The sequence below is a fragment of the Osmerus eperlanus genome, chromosome 8 (assembly GCF_963692335.1).
Source record: "Osmerus eperlanus chromosome 8, fOsmEpe2.1, whole genome shotgun sequence".
Classification (NCBI taxonomy): domain Eukaryota; kingdom Metazoa; phylum Chordata; class Actinopteri; order Osmeriformes; family Osmeridae; genus Osmerus; species Osmerus eperlanus.
Window position 1 is genome coordinate 6506279 of NC_085025.1, and position 20103 is coordinate 6526381.

At 43.1% G+C, this 20103-nt stretch overlaps 2 protein-coding genes across 3 annotated transcripts in view; one reads left to right on the forward strand and one right to left on the reverse strand.

Annotated features, from left to right (window-relative positions):
- LOC134024484 (actin, alpha cardiac muscle 1-like) overlaps positions 1–20103 on the forward strand; it is a 190608-nt gene that overhangs the window by 129368 nt on the left and 41137 nt on the right. The gene's annotated exons all lie outside the window — the stretch shown is intronic.
- On the reverse strand, positions 440–12925 carry kcnk10a (potassium channel, subfamily K, member 10a). The gene is made up of 7 exons (XM_062468440.1): positions 12201–12925; positions 10083–10468; positions 5901–6018; positions 4909–5069; positions 4064–4256; positions 3319–3461; positions 440–2680 (listed from the first exon to the last, which is right to left on the reverse strand). Exons 1-7 carry the CDS (start codon positions 12253–12255, stop codon positions 2015–2017), a joined length of 1722 nt encoding a protein of 573 aa, XP_062324424.1. The 5' UTR covers positions 12256–12925; the 3' UTR covers positions 440–2014.

A 20103-nucleotide genomic window follows, 5' to 3' on the forward strand; every position in this document is an offset into this window, starting at 1 on the left:
TCCAAATACTGTCCAACGAGAATCTCATATTGCATGTCCTAAGTATAATATTGAAATTAACCAATTAAAATACGTAAAGTAATGCTGTAGAAGTGCAAAACTAAACTTGTACAAAGCTTTTCTAGTTAATAATGAATCGCAACCCTGCACAGAGAAGGGTGTTGATAAGTTGATCTGAGAGTGGGTGGATCCAGGGGGGTGTCAGGATGCAGATGTGAAGGTGAAACAGTTCTGTAAAATCTCCAGGGGGTTGCCGGAGGCAGACACAGGAAAGCAAATAGTCGAAAGAGGGGGATTGTTTCATTGTCAGAGGTCATAGCCAGAGACTATGAAAGTGATCCTCTTCTTCGGGTAGATAGAAACCTCAGATAAATGCAGCACATGGAGACGTGCTACTGTGACCAAAGAACACTGAGACACAAGCACACCAGAGAAGCACTTCATTCAGTTAGATTTATTTCCAAAAGGCACTCACTACATTGATTGTAATGGTTGCACAAGTAATACCGTGAACAGCTTCCAAATACTGAGCATGTGCTGCACATGCTGTTTCAGCATGGACATTTAAAAAATGCTATGACAAGCATTGTTCTCTGAAGCATGTGATGGTACAATCAATACCATATATCATGATAGTATATTTCACATAGCATGCTTTTCTGTTCAAAGACTTAAAGTTGCTTTATTTTAAGCTTGAATTATTATTTCTTTGTAGCGTAACAAACATTGAGTCCTTTGCTGCATTCACACTAGGCTAACGTTGTACCTACTGTATATCAATGCAAACCAAAGGAACAGATAGAGTGTTCAAATGTGAAGTTTTTGGTGTAGGTACAGAATGTGGCTGAAGTTGGTGTGTTTGTGTGATATAAACCCTCAGGTTTGTATGGACACAAGAAAGTATTAATGTAACGTAAATGTCTAGTACTTTACAAATGACATGGTAAGTCAAGTATAATAAAGATGGCAGCTTAACCCACAGTATTCAAGCTCATCAGTGTAGCGATATCTCAATCAACTATACCGTCTCTCAAAATGGATAATTTGCAACCCCCACACTTCACCATCCTTTTCTATGATCCCTTCCTGAAATATTGTGTATGTTGGTATCCCCTTAGCAATTTCAGATACTAACCTTCTTTGCATTATGGCTTATCTTCCACTCTATTGTCATAAGCTGTCATCTTCAGAAAGCACAAGGCCCTCGTATTTTCAAAGTGTGAATGCAGCATTCATCAGCAATATACATTTTAATGACAACAAAAGGACTGCAAGCCCTGAGATTGGAGGGTTCAAGGTCATGAACTTGGGTAGCGTTATCATACACTGTACTTAGACAACAGCTTAGCTCAGGGACCATGCACAGACAACATGTGACATGTTTTTTGTTATTTTAAATAAATGTTTCATTCAAGTTTAAATGCATTTGCAAAGTGTATAGCTTCTTGGATCATAATGTAAAACATTGATGTGTACAAACACATAGTGAAAGTCTCACATTTCACAACAACTCAGTCCCAGTCCTACTCGTTTTCTCTATTCCTAAGCAGCTTTTGTTCTTTTCTAACCTCAACGATAAACTAAAGACCACCTCAACGAGGTCCATGTGCATAACAGTCTGTAGATTCCTCGCATCAGTCGACTGCCGCCTCTTAAGTGGTTTAGTCTAAATTATGACTCGTCTTATTAGCAGCCATCTTTCTCTTCTCCCTTCAGAGCGTGTTGGTTGATTTGGTTGTACAGTGCCGTACCGTGTTCAACCTTAAGAACCATCTCCTACCAGATTATATCTAGACAAAGTCCTTTTTCTTGGGTCATTAGGGCACAGTGAATTATTTAACATCATAGCACACAGGGACACACACAGCAGTGCCCCCTGTTAAGCACACAGGGGAAAGAGAGAGAGAGGAGGGGAAAGAGTAAGAGAGGCAGAAAGAGAGAGTCTGACAGAGATACAGTTAAGGCACGTATGGTGGTGTTCAAACCTCTGATCCTACAAGGAGTTATGGACAGTCTAAGGAGCCATCTGAATATGCAGCTCTTTGTCTTCAAGTGTTTTCTCGCTCTCATTTTCTTTGGTCTCCGTTGGGATGAAGCCATTCTGGGGATTGCAAACCTCCACAAACAGCGGCAAGTCAGACAGGCTGGTGTTGAACTCCTTATCCACCTCCTCCTCGTCCTCATCCCCGTCCTCCTTGCCCTTCCCCTCGTCCATGGTGGGCGTGCTGCAGCCGTAGGCCTCGCTGTGGGGGCGACGCGCCTCGTGGGGGATGTTCTTCTTCAGCTCGCGGTTCTTACTGCGCTTGGCCATCTTGGTGACGGAGCCCAGGCGGTTGAAGATGTTGTCCTCGGAGGAGGTCTGGGAGTCGGGCCGGCGCTCGCAGCCCTCGGCGCCCAGTCGCAGCCGCAGGTTGTTCAGCTTGGTGTCGATGCTCTCCTGGGAGGAGGTCTTGTAGCTTTTGGTGTCCAGGCTGTTGAAGACGGCCCGCCGTTCCGGTGACAGCATGTCCAGAGACACGGCCCGCTGGTCCAGGCCCAGCTGTCGGCGCTCCATGCTGCGGATGGTGGCGGCTCGCTGGAGTTTGTCGTGGACCTCCACGCTCAGACGCCGCCGAGTCTCCCGGAACTCGGCCCGCACGTTGGCCTTCCACTCGGCCGCGTGAGCTTTGATCTCCCCCACCTGGAAAGAAGTCCCAGACCGGATGTTCTCACATTTTATGACACCAAGGAAGTCATTTTAGTGCTCATTATTCTGCAGTTAGATACATTTACATTTTACAAATGTTTTAATGTAGCAGATGCTTTTATCCAAAGCAACATCCAAATAGTGCGTCCACATCCAAATGCAAGTGAATGTGTAATCCATCACATACAATTGAACACAACTCGTCTGTCATATTGCACTTAATTGACCAGGGGTGCGTTTCCCGAAAGCGTCGTCAGCCTAAGTTGATCGTAGAATCCATCGTAGGACGAATCTTAGTTTTACGGGCCGTTCCTAAAGACATCGTAGCTGAAGTGTCTCTTGAAAATTCGTAACTCTTGAAAGTGCATAGATTAGCCTACTCCTTATGAGCATGTTTGGGAAACGCACGTAAGAAATATCGATGGTTTCGTTTTTTGCTCGATCGTTGCTACGATCCATCATTATCGGGAAACGCAGCCCAGTACAATCTGGCCTTATAGTCAGCTTTAGTTCGATTTTATATATTTTAATATATATGTATTTCTTTTATAAAAAGTTTGATGAATATACTGTATGTTATTTACAGTCCACTGCTATAACAGTCCTGTAAATCCACACAGAAATGATCCTACCTCTTCTTTTGTCTTCTTGGAAAGCACCCTCAACCAATCACCAATCATGCTCAGGACAGCAGCGAAATAGGCCAGACCCACCAGGATCCAGAACCATACCAGCGGACGGTACCATTTACGATACTCAATTCTCCGGTCTCCTCCTGCAACAAATCATAAGATATTTAAAACCGTAATATGGCCATCATTATATAATTCCCAGGCGTTCAAATATTTCAACCTGGACTACGTGTCACAATGGGTCTATTCAACTATTATGACCTGGATGTTGTCTGCTGTGCGGTGGCCCTCAGACTGACAACAAAAGCTAATTTTCTCAGAAAGTCAATTCAGTGTCTATTTTCCCCTCTCACTCAATCAAGTGTTTGTGTGCTGGAAAGGGATTGGGATGGAAATCATTGGCGAGGTGGCAGTCCTGTCAGTGAGATCAAGCTTATGCAGGTCCATTAATGGATTTTATTTCACTAAGGCAATAAAGCATAGCTTTTCAAATTACCAGCCCATCTGGTGTACACAGAGGCTCCCATCCATCACTGATAACTCCAGCTAAAGGTTTACACTTGTGTCAGCAATGAAGTAAAGCCATCCTGTACAGATAAGTGCATCCAACTCGAATCAAGGAGTGTGAATGATCAAATATGTGCAGCAAATGTTACCCACCATAACCACAATTTTGACTTCAATCATAAAGACAATTGCTGTGGTATTTAGCGGCAGAAAACCTTGCTAATCGACGTGTTCTCACCTGCCACATAGTCCCCAATTCCAACGGTGGTCAGAGTGATGACAACAAAATAGATGGCCTCCAGGGCCGTCCATCCTTCGATGTGTTTAAAAATGACAGCTGGGATGGTGACGAAGAGGATGCAGCCAGCGAGGATGAAGAGCAAGGTGGACGCCACGCGAATCTTGGTTTGACTGATCTGGTTGTGTTTACGCTGTAGGATGAAGAACACACTCGCAAGCACACACACACACATGCCCACACACACGCAATAACACACACACACAGGCCCACACACACCCAAGCACACACACATGCCCACACGTAGAGTATGAGTGACAGAGGGCAACATGCCGAGGTAGTCTTCACAGGATGCCAAGGGGTAGACTCCTATTCTCTGACACAGGACACTGAGTCTAACAAGGTGAATTTATTAATGTGCTGAACCACTACTTGATTAGGGTAGATTATCTTAAATGAGACACAACACTGATGGTGACTGTGAGTGTGTCTGCTGACATAGTGGACCATCAGCGCTGTGCCTCGCTCTCCACAGGTGTCATGGTTTGTCGGCTGCCCCACAAATAGGCCAGAGCTGAATGTTTAGGACGAACTGCTGAGCCAATCAAAATGAAACACGGCGGTGCACCCCATGCTCATTTGCATGCTCTAATGCTCTCCCAGAGTTCATTAACAGAGAACTACACCTTGCTTAGCACTGCACACTTTGTGCTTCCACTGGCAGAACTCTCAAATCACTTATCAAATCACTGATCTTGTGTCTTCTAAAGAGCTGTGCTCGTGTTAGAGAAACTCTCAAACTCCTAACCAGTATACATTTTTATTTTTCCGTAATCTCGACTCACCCTGAACGTTTTCTCCACCTTGGCGATACTTTTCACAAATATAGTCCCCAGCTGGTCCCCCACTCCTGCTAGAAGAAACCCGAAAAGGGGAATGCCGAAGATTGCATACAGGATACAGAAGATCTTTCCTCCTTCTGTACTGGGGGCAATGTTACCATACCCTATGAGAGAAACAGACAGAGAGGAGTTAGGCTGGACAGACATAAGTCTGGCTCTGAAAATTAGCTCATTAAATTGTTTTGTTCAAACATCTGGCAGCTAACCGTAGGTTATACGATGTCAGTTTCTACTAAGAGTCACAAGGGAAAGCAGGTTCTATTAATTGCAGAGACAATCTTTAGCCAGTGGTGTGGAAAAGCTTCTTTCACTCATCCTTCAAAATGAGCGACATTCAACAGTCAGGAGCAATAAAGACTCTGGAAGTTCTTTAGTAGACAATGGCATGATCTATTCCCTCATCTCCCCACTGCTGCAACAAATGATGTTCACATTTTCTCTGATAGCAAATGTCCTGTCCAGTGCCTAGTTGTCACACCAACCATTTGTTCTTCCAAACCTTCCTTTAAATGAAACATAATATCAGGTTGGTTGTGTCTGTTGTTGCATACAGTAAGTCATAAGGAAGATAATGTAGGACATCTCTCAATCTGACAGCCCATTACTCCCTGGAGTGGAGCAGCACCATTCATTTAATCTCACAAATGACTAATATTTACAACCCAACTGTGGAGAAGCCTAGACCACTGCCACTGCTGCTAGCATTGACTGGGCTACTATTGACAACAGTTAGAAAGTCAGCGTGCATTAAAACTAAATAAAAAATCGATTGAACTGAAATGAAGTGCAAGGTGACTGCGACAGGATTGCACTACATGTATTCTCAAGTGCAAGACATGTAACATCATCGCATCCAGTGAGTCAATGAATTGGTGATCAATGATGATGTAAGTTGTAAGAGCAGTACATCGAGAATAGAGAACATTTTCAGGTACCTATGGTTGTGATGACAGTCCCGGCAAAGAAGAAGGCACTGCCCAGGTCCCAGTGACTGGAGTTATAGGATGTGTCTCCTATTGGACTGACCCCAGCATTCACAGCATCCACAGAGTGCTGGAAGAGAAGCCAGAAAGGATGCTACCACATCATTCAAGTATAACATGTCATGGGGAAGGATGTTTGAATCACGGTTGATGTAGTCAGAATGGATTGTGAATGCACGTACAATTTTGCTGACAAGGTATCTTGCGAACGTTTAACACTGTAAAACACGATCGTTTCCATCCCGAATGGCTGTGCCACCGTGTCGAGGAAAATGTTCGTCAACGGCAGTTGTTGTTTGCTGGAGGCTCACGCTGAAGGATATAGCAAACACGCGTCACGAGATCCAGGATTCAGTTGCATGTTACTACCTCGACACTGATAATACTGCCTCTATAGTGAATCACCCTGACAGAGAAGCAGAGAGGCTGCTGGGAGAGGCCGGCCGGGGCGGGGCTGATGCCCGGAGCAGCCCCTAACGCTCTGCCCAGCGAGAGTCCACCACAGCAGATGGGGAAGCGAAGCAGTGAGCGGCAGGATCTGTCTAAGGGTGTGAGGGATAGGTGTGCAGTCGGCTGAAGGGCAAGTCAACAAGGGCATGCCACAGGCCTCCATAACCCAGAAGGTAGAACTCCCGCACACCACGTTTAACAAGGACCTTATCCTGTCTGTCTGATCTCCTCAGAACACTGGGATGGCTGCATGTAACAGACCATGGACCACACTAGGGCCTCTGTGCGACAAACAGCCCAATCACAACTCTAAGTTGACGGGCACAAGTACTGCGTTGAAATGAACCAAAAGGCTCCAGGCTTTGTTTGTGTGGGAATTGTGTAACCTCAAAGCCTGACTAAGAATTTTACGACCTAATGAACTTAGGACAAAATGTTCCCCCCAGCACTGTGAGTTACTCGAGAACAACAAAAGACATCAGCATTTTTTGCAGTTTGAGGTTTGCACTTCAGGACACTCAATGTCTTCCAAATAAAAATCACTGTCATCTCTTTACAATGAAATAGAATAGGTTGGGGGTAAAGTATTGGCAAAAGGGGTACACGTAAACTCCTAGGGTTTTAATTCACCAACATTTAGGTGAAAGGAAAATGGTTCTGAGGTTTTTACTGGAGGTTAGCAATGTCCATAATAAGGTACAATAAAGGCTGAGAAGGCATCCAAGCCTGCCTGTCTGGCCTGTCTTGAGGGCTGGGGGCCTGTAGCCGCCTCCCAGCTAAAACAATAGAGCAGCACCCTGGCACTCCTCCCGGCACAGTTTATCATTTGCCCTATTCTCTGCCAGCAAGAAATCACCTTTCAGCTGGAATTCGAAATTGTGTCAAATATGCTCTGGGGGGGGAAAAGCAGAAAGCTTGTGTGATAGGGCAGAAGATTATGTTGATGTAATACTTACGAGGTAAAAACTGTAAACACTTCTTCAAGATCTGTAACAACTGTACTATAATTTGACCAGATTGATCAAAATACAACTGTAACATTCAATCCTTGAGTCGTGTTACAGCCAATATAGGCCTGCTTTCCTCCTCAAGTTCATGTTCATCACTGTACCAACAGCACAAAGAGTTTATCGGCAGCTGCAAAAAAAACAGCTTTCCCCTAAAGAAACTAGAAAAAGCCTTTCCTTCTTTTTTTGCAGCTGAAAAAGAGAGCGAGGGAGGCGGGGTGGAGGAAAGGAGAGGTAGAAATGCTGTGAGCGGGGTGGGTGAGTCACGGCATACGGCCACACTCCACACCTCTGAATCATGGCCCTAGTGTTGGGTAATTACTAGATGCACCATGGCAGGATCCCAGTGGGATGCAAGACAACAACACTGTGTGCCACTGTATCCACACGCTTCCTTGGGGCTCCAGTTCAACAAACTCTAACCAACACAATGACTCAAGACTCAGGACACATAATTATTTTGTGTAGAATCCATGTGAGACATGGATTCTACATGGACTGTAAAGTGATACATACAGTATGTTTTGAAAAGTGTCACACTGCAGAACTTTGGTAAACCATCACAAGGGATGGATTAACAGGGGACTGCAGATGCTCAAGGGAACCAGTTTCATGCCAAACAACAGTGTTCATAGCAGAGACCCAGGGGGACTGTCACCTCCCTTCCCATCGGCCATGGTTCTATCCCAGTGCTGGGTCCTCCTGCTGCTGCTACCACTGGATGGCATCATGAATTATTGATTCCCCAGCAGATGCTTTTAAGACTTTAAAGACGTTGATTCAGCCTTTCTGTGATGAAAATATGGGCAATTATCACTGCATATATCAGATGGACCACGGTGACTTTAACACGGCTGAAGAGTGTTTTTAAAGGCAGCCAGGCATGGAGAAAATCCCATGTTAGCCGTATTTTTGTGACAACAAATAGTCACTGCTGCAATGCAGTCTTACTGTTCCGTGATGGGGGAAAGACATCCCACCAAGCTCCCTGTTTCATGGAAAAACATCCAAATAGGATTCTGCATTTTCCCAGAATCCCTATCTCGGATTGCAGATGATTTGTCACTGGCTTTCACTGAAAGACAGGCAGTGTAAGTGCCGAGTGGTTCTTTTTGACTCTGCTTCTCTGCAGGAAAAGACACATCTGCTTTACAAGCAGTGCAGTTCCCAGCAGCATGGCTGTACCAAGCCAGTCAGCCTTGGCTACTGCATTCTCACTACTACACCACTACAGCAGTGTTTTCTAGGAAGAAATTGATCCGATACTTGATAGCGCTCCGCTTGCGCCAATTCTTTTAGTTCTCCCTTAGTAGCAAGAAGGACCAATTTGTGCTTTACCGGTAAACAAACAACTACAAGCCTCTCACTTTTTAATCAGATGACATTTTCAAGTGATTTGTGATGGGAGTGGTTCAGAACCAATTAATTAACTAATTAAATTCATGCTTTGCTTTGTTGTGCACTATACGAGCAGGAGAGAGCCAGCCAAGTGAGGCAGTGCTCTGCTTCAGTACTGCTGTTTTCACCTTGCTGGTGGGGACTGTGCCTCTCCATTATAACAGCAGCTGTTGGCAGCCCAGGGTCAATATCTGGCTGTCTAAAACACTTGGGTGTTTCTCTGCTTTTTTTACTACGAGTTGTAAGGCCATGATGAGCTTTTGTGATTGCAGTGTGAGAGATGCCAGTGTCAGTCCAATAAAGCTTTGTTTATAAACCTCCCCCAAGAAAAGCTTAGAATCATGTTTGACAAATTTCCTTTTCCTGGATTAACCTGCAATTGTGGGAGCTAGATTGTGTTTTTAAAAAGCTTTCCTTACATTTGGTCTAATGGTATGGTCTCATGGAAGACAAATGAGTCATGGAGGATTGGAACAAGAATTGGCAAGCATAGCTCTGCAAGTCAAATCAATCTATGAGAGAACCGAAAGAACGGGTTGCCTGGAATTACTTTGATATGAAAGTCTTAGCTCTTAGAAATAGCTCTGACATAGGTTTTTGGCAGCCTCCTTAAATTAAATTATAGACCTGAAAATGACAGAAAAAATCTCTATAAGGATCCTGAACATTATAAAATGTTGCTAATCAAAGGCTAGTACTCTCTGATGAGTCATAAACCACATAGTTCATACACACCTCTGAATTCAAACAGTGAACAGATCCCAACATCCATTCTGCAGTTCAAACTAGCATAATCTGAACGTTCTTAATGGGCTTTCCTCTGTCATATTTTCAAGATATTCTGATGCAACCCACGTCCCCTGTAAAGTGCAAGTAATAACGAGTGTCATTAGGCATGACGGTGGAGCCGTCTAGCTGTGGCAGCCAAGGCATGCAGGACGTCACATACTGGCAGGTGGGCACAGGCCAGGGCACACTGCACATCACACATGTAGCATGTGTCCAACCCATCCCATGGCCACACCCACAGAGAGGGTGCCTGTAATACTGTCTGGCAGGAGGTTAGACTCATTTTATACACTTATTTTTATACACTGAGACATCTTCTGTGGTTCTGATCTAGTTTCAGTGTTCGGAGTATGTGTGGGGTGTGGTGGCGTGGGATCGATGAGGAGCTCAGGTTTCAGTAGACCTGAGACGCCACCAGGGACTCTGGCTACAGGGGGAAGGAAAGCTGGCATATTGATCTGGCCTGGCGGAGGGTGCAGGTCGGCCTTACCTTGATGAGTGCCTCCAGCTCAGCCGGCGAGACACAGGGGTTCTTCTGCAGGAACGCCGCCTTCTCCATGGTGATGGAGTCTTTCTGGTTGCTCTCGAAGGGCTGCTCCAGGGCCCGGAACACCAGGCCCCCGGCGACCAGGTAGGCCACCACCACGACGAACACTGCCAGGACCGTCTTCCACTTCATGACGGTGAGCAGGGCCGAACCGCTTGCCACCGCCTCCATGCTGGCCACCATGCTGGCGGGCCGTGACGACACGGACAGCCGGGGCATGGTGCAGCCCATGGGGTTCTGCATGGTGGCCACGCTGGCCTGGACAAGGCTGGACTGCAGCATGCCTGACTGCACCTTTTTAGGGGGGACCAGGTTGGTTTGGACTTCCACTGCAAAGAGGGAAATTACAAAATCAATGTTACAGATTACTTAAATCTTTTCAGAGGGTAGCATGATGTGAAAAGATATTGGTGTTTACTTACACTGTATATTGAGATATATAATACATTTTTGAAAGAGAGCATTGTGTATTTACTATATATTTATTGTCCAATATGGATGACATAATGCAGTCTAGGTGTCTACCTTTATCAGCTGAATGACATTGTGCTGTAGTAATGGAACCTTATCAGAGGCCTCAGCACTAGGAGAGACTGAGAGAGGGTGCAACTCTAATGGCTCTGTGGGCTTTGTGACTAACCCCTTAATGGTAAAGGACAGATCTGCTTTTCCAATTCTGTGTTGGCTCCATTAATTACTGTTCCTAATAAAAACACTGGGAAACAATGTAAGGTGGATCATATTGAGCCATGCAAACTGCAAATAAAATCGGTTTATAGTGTATTGTCAATTGAAACACACATGTAACCTACAGTTGTTGTTAACATCTGGACAGCACGAATTTCTAAGGAAAATGTTAAATACAATTTAATCTAAATGTAATGCAGTTTGTAAGAGTCGTGGTCGTTGCTTGTTACATCTTACTCATGTACAACACACGGGTAAAAGCCTATACATAGATGCACTGTATGGAACCAGTTACCGGCTGTTACCGGTTATGTAGAAAAGCATCCACTAGTCTAGCAGGTGCAACGAATTTTGATGAGCCTTTGAAATTAGTACAATTGTGTGCGAGCAACACTTGACACGTTGCACATAAATAAAATACACTTGGCTTTACCTAGAAGGTCATACCGCTGAAAACAGATAGACATATTAATCAACACCTACACGGGCTGGGGCGGATGGGTAGTCTGAACATGATGGCGTCAGCGGGGGAGCCATTTGGACGTGCCATACATACAAACTTGGCGGGGTCTACCAGTAACAGTACTGACGGATGAGATAATTCTCCAACACTACAAGCAGAGAAACCTATAGTCTACTGCAGCAAGAAACGCTACAAGTGTTCAAATTGTCAATTTAATACGCGGTCTTTCCATACCAAACAACAACCAAGCCCTATTCAACAGTATATATCCTAAGGCGGCTATTTATTAAGTGTAGTAACCTTACAATAGCCTATGCACGTGATGTAAGGATTGAGGAGGAGCACATGTTCTTCTGTTCTGCTTGTCATGTGGTGATGGGGAAATAAGGCAACTGCAAGGAGTCGTGCCTGGACCAAACTGATAAGAATGGTAATGACGTCGAGGTTAAAAAAGTCAAGTTGATTGCATAAACGTAATCAAAGTAAATCTAGAAACATCGCGTCCCGTGTCACTCAATTCATCTACTCGGAAATCTTAATTTGATTGTTTTGACAGACGACATAACATCTCCTGCACTGACTACTGTTAAATACAACAGGGCCAAAAAAAATCAAAACATAGTTTAGATTGAATAATATATACAGTTATAGAAATGGGAAAACAAAATATTTAGGACTGCGCCATACTAAGGCCATACGACTATTGATACAGCCCAGACATAATCTTTGGATTGGTGTTATTTGCAAACCAATTTGTGATTATCTGCATTTTTTCCACACACAATTTGTATTCAGTGTTACCTTTCCAATAAGTGTTAATCGTACGCAAATAACTAAACAAAATGACTTTGTGAAGTTTCAATTAATGGTATGCATTGTGTTTACTAATCAACAAATGTTTCAATACAAACCTGGTGCAGGGTTCAAGTTCCCTTGTTTTCTTGGGTTCTCCGTTGGAAATTTCATCTTGTTTCTTCGGTTCGTTACAATGAATCAAACTATAGCCATGTCAACCAAATTTAAAGAAAACGTCTTTATGTGAAATATCTTAAAGCCCTTTTTGTGGAATCCTTTGCTTTTAACCGTGAGAGGATGGAGAACGGAAGGGAGTAAAAACACATCATCCGTGTCTTCTTTTGCTCCTGTCAGGGAGAGCGAGGTCCACACTAGGGCAAAAAGGTAATTATGACTACTTATCTTTCCGCGGCACTCTAGAAACACCAGTGCACACCCACCGCTACTAATGCTCGTTGCACCACCACGCCAGTGCTCTCTGTTTTGATAAACAAGGAAGACGCAGACGGAGTCGGTGCTCCAAAAGCGGCGAAGAACTTGACGCTTACATCTTCAAGACTTGCTGCAATAATGCAATACCTCTGCAGAGCGACTTGTCAACGTTGGGGTATCCAATCAACTATAGTCATGGCGCGTGGCTCTCGCGCTCTCTTCACGCCCTGGCGCGCGCTTTTCCCATGCCACAGGGGAGCTTGCGTAGTGCTAAAGCATGCCAAATCACAGACGGAGATGCCATCCAAATGTCGATGGGAAGTGGCCAAATGCTAGCATTTTCGATGAACTTGACGTACATAGTCACCTTCACTTATACCCGCTCCAAGCCCAATCGATGATTGCTGCAGCTTTGTCTAAAATGACCGGAGCTGATGGAGTGAAGACTGGATGCTAGGGTCCTGTGGTCCCTGCGGCAAACCTTTATCATATCTGAGGACATAGCATGACAACATCAAAACACTTGATCCAAGCATATGAAATTCATCAGATATGGGCACCTCATTTGGGGTATGCTATAACCTAACAACAAAATACTTAAAACCCTTTCAGGCGCGTAGGAAACTATAGAGGCTCTCTGATTGTCCCGTGACGTAGGTGATCAAGTGGCTCATTATCCTTTCTTGAGGCCTCTATAAATGACGTGTAAAACAAACATTTTCTAAAGAAAAATCATAGTGAACACTAGGTGGGAGTGTGTCGCTTTTAAGACATTGCGGAGATCAATACATAATCCGATTGTCAATTAATTCCTTGGGCGAATTGACAGAGGGAATACCCAACTCTGGTCCTGTTCACAATGCCGCTATTTAATGTGTCCGATCTGGCGTGTGCGGACACGTGATATTTGTATTCAGCACCTTGGACAGCTCCGCGTATCTCGTTCAAAGGCTCAAACTTTAGAACTTCTTTATTCTGTCTTTTCATCGATGCACACTTACCTAATACAACGTTTCCTAGACTAGAGTTTAGAACAACCAAATAATACAATCATACAGTTGGCTACCTAAATGCCGACCCAATCCGAGGAGTTCATGAAAAGAAGAGCACAGGGGCCCTCGTTTTGATCATGATGGATGTGCTGATGAGCCACAGGTTCACCAGTGTTTAGGGATTCTTATTGTAGCGCCCTGCCAAGTAGATCGTTTTACCCATAAACGTGATGCTATGAACCAATATGTAAAAGAAGACTGTACTGAACAATGACATTTCAATGAAAAGTCGGCCAGCCGACCAAAACGTTTGAGTTTGATGTGTGACTGACTGTTTTCAGTCTGCATTTAATATATGTGGGACTTCAAATATAGCCTCAAATAATTTAACTTGATATGTTTCTGTTATGATCATACTATTATACAAATTGCGCCACTGAGAAAATACTTTGTTAGACCTTTGTAAAATGTCACAGGTGGTATAGCGTACAGTGCATAGTGTTTGATAGTTACGTTCATGTCCTGCTGTCTTTAACGGATTTCGACATTTAAGAACGTTTTTCTTTTTTTTTTCCTTTTTCCTTTTTCTTTTGGAAAGTCAGGTAGCCCCACCTTCTGGTGTGATCCCGATAGTACAAAACAAAAGACAGCAAAAACGCACGCCATCTCCTGGACATACACCAATGATTGAGAATGAAGTGACCAGTAGAGTCATATTTTGAGAGAATAAGCAGGAACGAGTACAATGTACATTTTGTTTAAAGTCAAATAGAACGTGGACCCGGAAGTAAACTGTCCACAATTGGACCAAAGATAGGACCTCAGTAATATAGTATTATTTCATATTTCTTCGGTGCAGAAACAAACACACATGCTATACACACATAGCTTTAGGCAGTCTTATGTCACATTACCCTCCCACTGTATATTATCATGAAGATCACTCACGCTTGCCCAAGCATCTAAACATGGCAGGGCAGTGACACTGCTTCTCATTCACCTAATTAGGGCATCTGTCTGTCCCTTGTGTGGCCAGTCAAGCAGCACATCCACCCTCCAAGCCTGTCCGGACAATGGCATTGCTGCAAAACATGAGACTGGGTCCCACTGGTGTCAGAGGGGTCACATCATCGATGAACATCTCCACTCCAACTCCACATCTCTGAATGAGGAAAACGTTAAGGTGTGTCTTGAACTGGAGAAATGGTCTGTCTGGACAGTATAGAACAAATATGTGTTTTGCCTGTGATTGATCTTGGTTTGTAAAGCTATTTGGTTTTGTCATGGTTTTGTCCTAATCTTTTATTTCTTAAAACATAAGTTGTTGGTTTGTTTGGAATGGAATGATTTTCCATTCCACTTTCCTTGTCTGGCCAGTAGATAGAGACATCGAGCTGCCAAATAGCTGGTTGTTCTTTCTGAGATCTACCACTAGGAGGTACTATGTCATAAAAAAAATATCTTCAGTCGTATTTCCGATTAAGCTGTGGTGTGTTTTTCATGGCAGGCAGAGAATTTATGCCCATGACCATGCCAGAGGCTCAGAACGATTATGGGCTTTTAACTATGTGTATCTTAAAAGCCATGACATTTAGTGCTCTCAACTGAAACTAAATGATTGACCACTCTGAAATCACGTTACCTTATTTTCAATACAGTAGACCAGGCAAATTAATATAACACCTTTATTATATATTTTTTGACAAAGGACCTTTGTCAAAATGCTTTCAAAAATCTATTTGATATTCACATGATATGCAACTTGATAACCAGGCTCTATTTTGTAAGAGCGACATTCAATCATACATGTTTTAACCATCTCTAAGACGTTTTTAATCACTTTACAATATGATATATTCAAACCTATTCCAGAGGAACCACATCACAGTTTCACTGGCCGAATGCACAAAAGACCAAAGTTCTCCCACGAGTGCCAGTAGAGGTATAATACTATCAGTCCACACCCACAGTCCTCATTGTGGTGGGGTGAGGTTCTACAAGGGAGGAAATAAATGTGAGAGGTGAAACATAAGTGGCCACATAGACCCAAGTCTTTGTTTAGGATTAAAACAATTAAAACGCTCCAATGGAAGTATAATGAGCTGGCTGACTTCTATCCACATTGCCCTGAGGGACCAGGAAAACAACACACTCCAGCAAATAGAGAATAGTTAATGACCAGTCAGATCTCCACTGACAGGGAGCTTAAAATAATGAAAGATGTGTAGTTAACATGCTTATATGTTTCTTTTTTTGTTGTGTTTTTGTGTTTGTGAAACCTGGAGGCAACACTTGTATTAAAAACGAGGATTTTATGGAAATCTTGTGATGAACCATTTTCAGTGGATATGAATGAGCTTGCCCCTAGCACAACAAATAAGATAGTGAGAAAAAGAAGCGATATCTGACGATTTCAGGTGAACCTAAATGTGAGTGCTTGAATGATGTCAATCCAAGCCAATGGCCAATAACTGAGCGGATTGGATTCATCAGCACTTTGAAGTGTTATCGTGTGTTTACCGTCAGCATGAGCTTTTTATTTTAAATGGATCAAGGCCTTTCTCTCAATGGCCTCAATGTAATCTTGCTGTGATTAGATTCCGCATTTTCCCCATCTATGTTCATCTGGGCTTTGTTCTCTACCGTACTTTAGTGCTTGCCAATGGGTTGCTGCTGCATGAAGGAAGGACTTGCTTTTTCTTGGAGACTGACCTCAAGCTGGGCTCCTATTGGAGACAGCGATTGATCTCAGGCCACACATCCTGAGTGGGGTGTGGTCTAGCAATAGGTGGCTGTGTGACTCATGCAGTTTTGTTTGACGCCGAGCTCCACCTATTACCCAACCCTCCCTGGGTAAACCTCACAGTTCTGCTGTGGTTATTGTGCTGTTCTACTACAGCGATAAGCAACCAAGAAAACAGGGAGTGTGGTTGAGCAAGTGGGATATCTTAAACCACATCGCCAGGAACTAAACATATGAGGTGGCTCTCTCTCTACACAATCTTGTGTGAGGCTCTTGTTCACATTTTACCATGTTAAATCATATTCAATTACACTGGTAATTTTTCCAGGCCCATTGTTGTAGATAAGGATTGTGAAGGAATATAAGGTGTTTTTTTGGTGCTATTTCAATGTTGCAGATTAGAGACTATGGTTGGCTTTCAGTGGCTGACTGCTACAGGGTGATTAATGTGTTCATTTCCCATTATTAAAGACTAGACCAGCGCTGTAGGCTATAGATATAGGGCCCGTCATAAATCTTAGCCAAATGAACAGTCAAATAATCGCTCATCGGAAATGAAATCTGGGCTCATTAATACTGACACCCAGACTGGAGAGAGAGTACACATGAGCAAGGGGCGTCTCAACCCCTCACTCGCACACACACACACACACACACACACAAGCCTTAAAGGGACTCTATCACCCTGGCGCCCCACTCAGAACAATGAAATGGTAATCATGAGAGGACAGCACAGCATCTTATTGTGTCTTCGTCTGTTTGTCAGGGAAGGACCTTCACTCAGAAGATCACAAAGCCTTCATGAGTAGATGATGCTGTATATGACCTCTGCATGCATCTGAGGCTAAATTACATCCTTTTATTTCCCCCTGCTTTTACATGTGTGTAAATGTGTGTGTGTGTGTGCATGTTTCTGTACACACTCACAAACACACATATCGCATGTATACATTGTACATGATTGTATTTATCTTATGTCTACCGTAAAACACACAAACTGTAATGAATAAATTCCCAATGTGTACATAACTCTCTCTATAACACTTTCTTGGTCTCTCTATGTCAAACACACACACAGGCCCACACACGGGCATACAGACATGCATACACACGCACACACACCATACACTCAGGAACTCACACATGTTTTTGACTATGCGTTCCTCTGGCCTCTGTCAGTCGCTCTAGCTGTGTACAGGGAGGTGCAGACAGAGTGTGTTGCTCCAGTTAATGACTAATGGCATGCATGGGATTGATTCTAAGAATGATTAATGGCATGCATGGGTTGCATTAGTTGTGTGATTTATAAGAAGTAATTCTGATTTATGATGATAGTGAACTATACCTTCTCTCTGAGCTTAACACTCATCCAAGGCGTCATCCTCATGCGTACTCCTGGTGAAAGATATGCACTGCGAGGATGGGTAGAAAAAAATAGGATGCAACCACAAACAATGACAATCAGAGGGGTCGTCTGAAGATGTTTTTCTCACAAAATCCATTTTGTCTTTGGGATCCAGTGATAGCTACAAGGGCCTTTACCATTCTTCTTTGTTCATCCATGTTTTGTGATTCATCATTATCTTGGATTGAAGGCGTGTACATGTATGCGATACTAAAAACAGGATGCAATACAAATCATGTTTTTTTCCATCCTCTGCTCTTTATACTTGTTCTTTATTGTTTCTCCTCATCCCTCTGTACCCAGGGTACTTTGCACCACTGCGACATGACATCACACCTGCACAGACACACACAAATACTCCCATGCACACACACCACACACTCCCACACACGCACACAAACACACATATATGTACACAAAAAGCAACACTCTCTTCCACAGCTCCACTCACCCAAACACTGAGACCTGCCACATGTGCGCTGTTTACCATTCATCACCCTCTCTCTCCCTCTACACAGAAAACTGATTACTATTCCCCTCTGCCTTACATACATACATACATACATACATGCATACACACACATAAATACACACACACTACCCATCCACACACTGCCATGCATGCAGCCTTGCATACACGCACACACACACACACACACACACAAATAGACACACACCATCCAGGTCTCTGCTGGCCTCCTTTCCCGGGCCAGTCCTGACAACGCTAATGATTCTCACTGGGGCACAGGATGACGGGTGACAGAGCCAGCCAAACCAGGGATGATGCTTGGGGGAGGGGGGAGAAGGGGGTGCAGGGTAGAGGGGGTCAGGGATGCTGGTACAGGGGGCCAGTCTCTGGTGGAGCATCGGAGGGTACTCAGACTGCAGGAAGATGGTAATTTATTACATTTAAGACAGGCATGACACCGTGAATCAGCCTACATTCAGATCATTGGGTGGGTGAGAGGGGGGGAGGGGGAAGGGGGAGGTAAACATAAAGAAGGAGAAATGAGGAGCAGAGTAAATGGAGAGAGAGTCGAGGAAATAATGTGCAATGGGAGAACTTAGCCTGGGGCATGGTCCATGTTTTGCCTATTTCTGAATAGTTAGTGTATTTATAATTCAAATATATGCCTTTAATAATTCACATGCATGGCATATCAAAGGGAAGTGCGTACCATTTTTGAACACAGAATAGTAATACATTAAGTTGTGCATTTTTTTAAGGAAAATATAACTAACTTATTTTCTCCCCAAGTCTTTGATACTCTTTCATTTAAGGAGAGGAAAGGAAGGTTCCGTTTGTGTGTTTGCATTTCAAAAACCTAGTTGTAGATTCAAAATTGATAATTTAAAGGAAAGAAATATCAGATTTTTTTTTTCTGGGTTACAGTTTCTTATTATTGGATTTAGGCATTTAATTTATAGTCTAAAACGGCCAACATATGTACCAAAGATAAGTGGCATTTTTATTTGGTCAAATAAAAAAATAAAAACATCGCTTTCTCTCATTTTGAGGTGTGAAAATAATAAATGAGGAAATCATTTAAGCCGCTAGATGGCAATGGATTTCAGTAATTGTCCACGTAGACACTGCCCCTTCAATAGGAGCCTGTTTAAGATTGATTCGGTGTCATGAAGTGTCAAGTTTACAGGTACAGATGTATATTATCTTCGTCTTGAATGCATGTTGACTAGTTTTGATATGATACATGCAGTTGTTCATTCCCAAATAGCCTACTATGGATAACTCCCCATTGCGGTCAGTATCCTTCTGATAGCAAATGCTACTTTATCCAGGTTATAAAGCCTGAATGTTATGTCAAATGTTTTCATTTATATTTCTTATTGAGAGCACGGATAAATGTGATGGGATAAAAGTTATGTCGCATGCAGCCTATCCTACAGTATGAGAGGAAGGATAAGGCCACACGCCAACGTTGAAATGCAGAATAAAGTTGTAAACTATTAACTATATAGCCTATAGGCTAACCTAAAGTCTCGGATTCATATTATAAATTGAAATCGATTTTAAACCAATACGTAAGTAGCTTACAGCATTATTCTGAAATTCATTTTAATTCATTAAATGCTTTAGTTAAAAAAACGAGTATGGCTACATTATTTAAATTATTTGTGGGTGAAATGTTCAAATTGTTAATAGAATTTTTTGGAAGCCAAATACAGTGGTAGCCAATCCTGACATGATAGGTCTAACACATGTCAATATTTCACCACCTATATTCGTTTGTATTTTAAACATCAAGGATGGTTATCTTAGTCGGTTTTAGGTTCTTGCAATTCTAATAAATATCAAATCGAATTTTTCTTCTGAAACGGATGAGTCTCGTTTCTGAAGATAGGCTCATACACGGGTTTATCTAAGGGTTACCTCGTTACTTCAAACATCAATATGATGCTTCACATGAAATTAAGAAACAATTGTA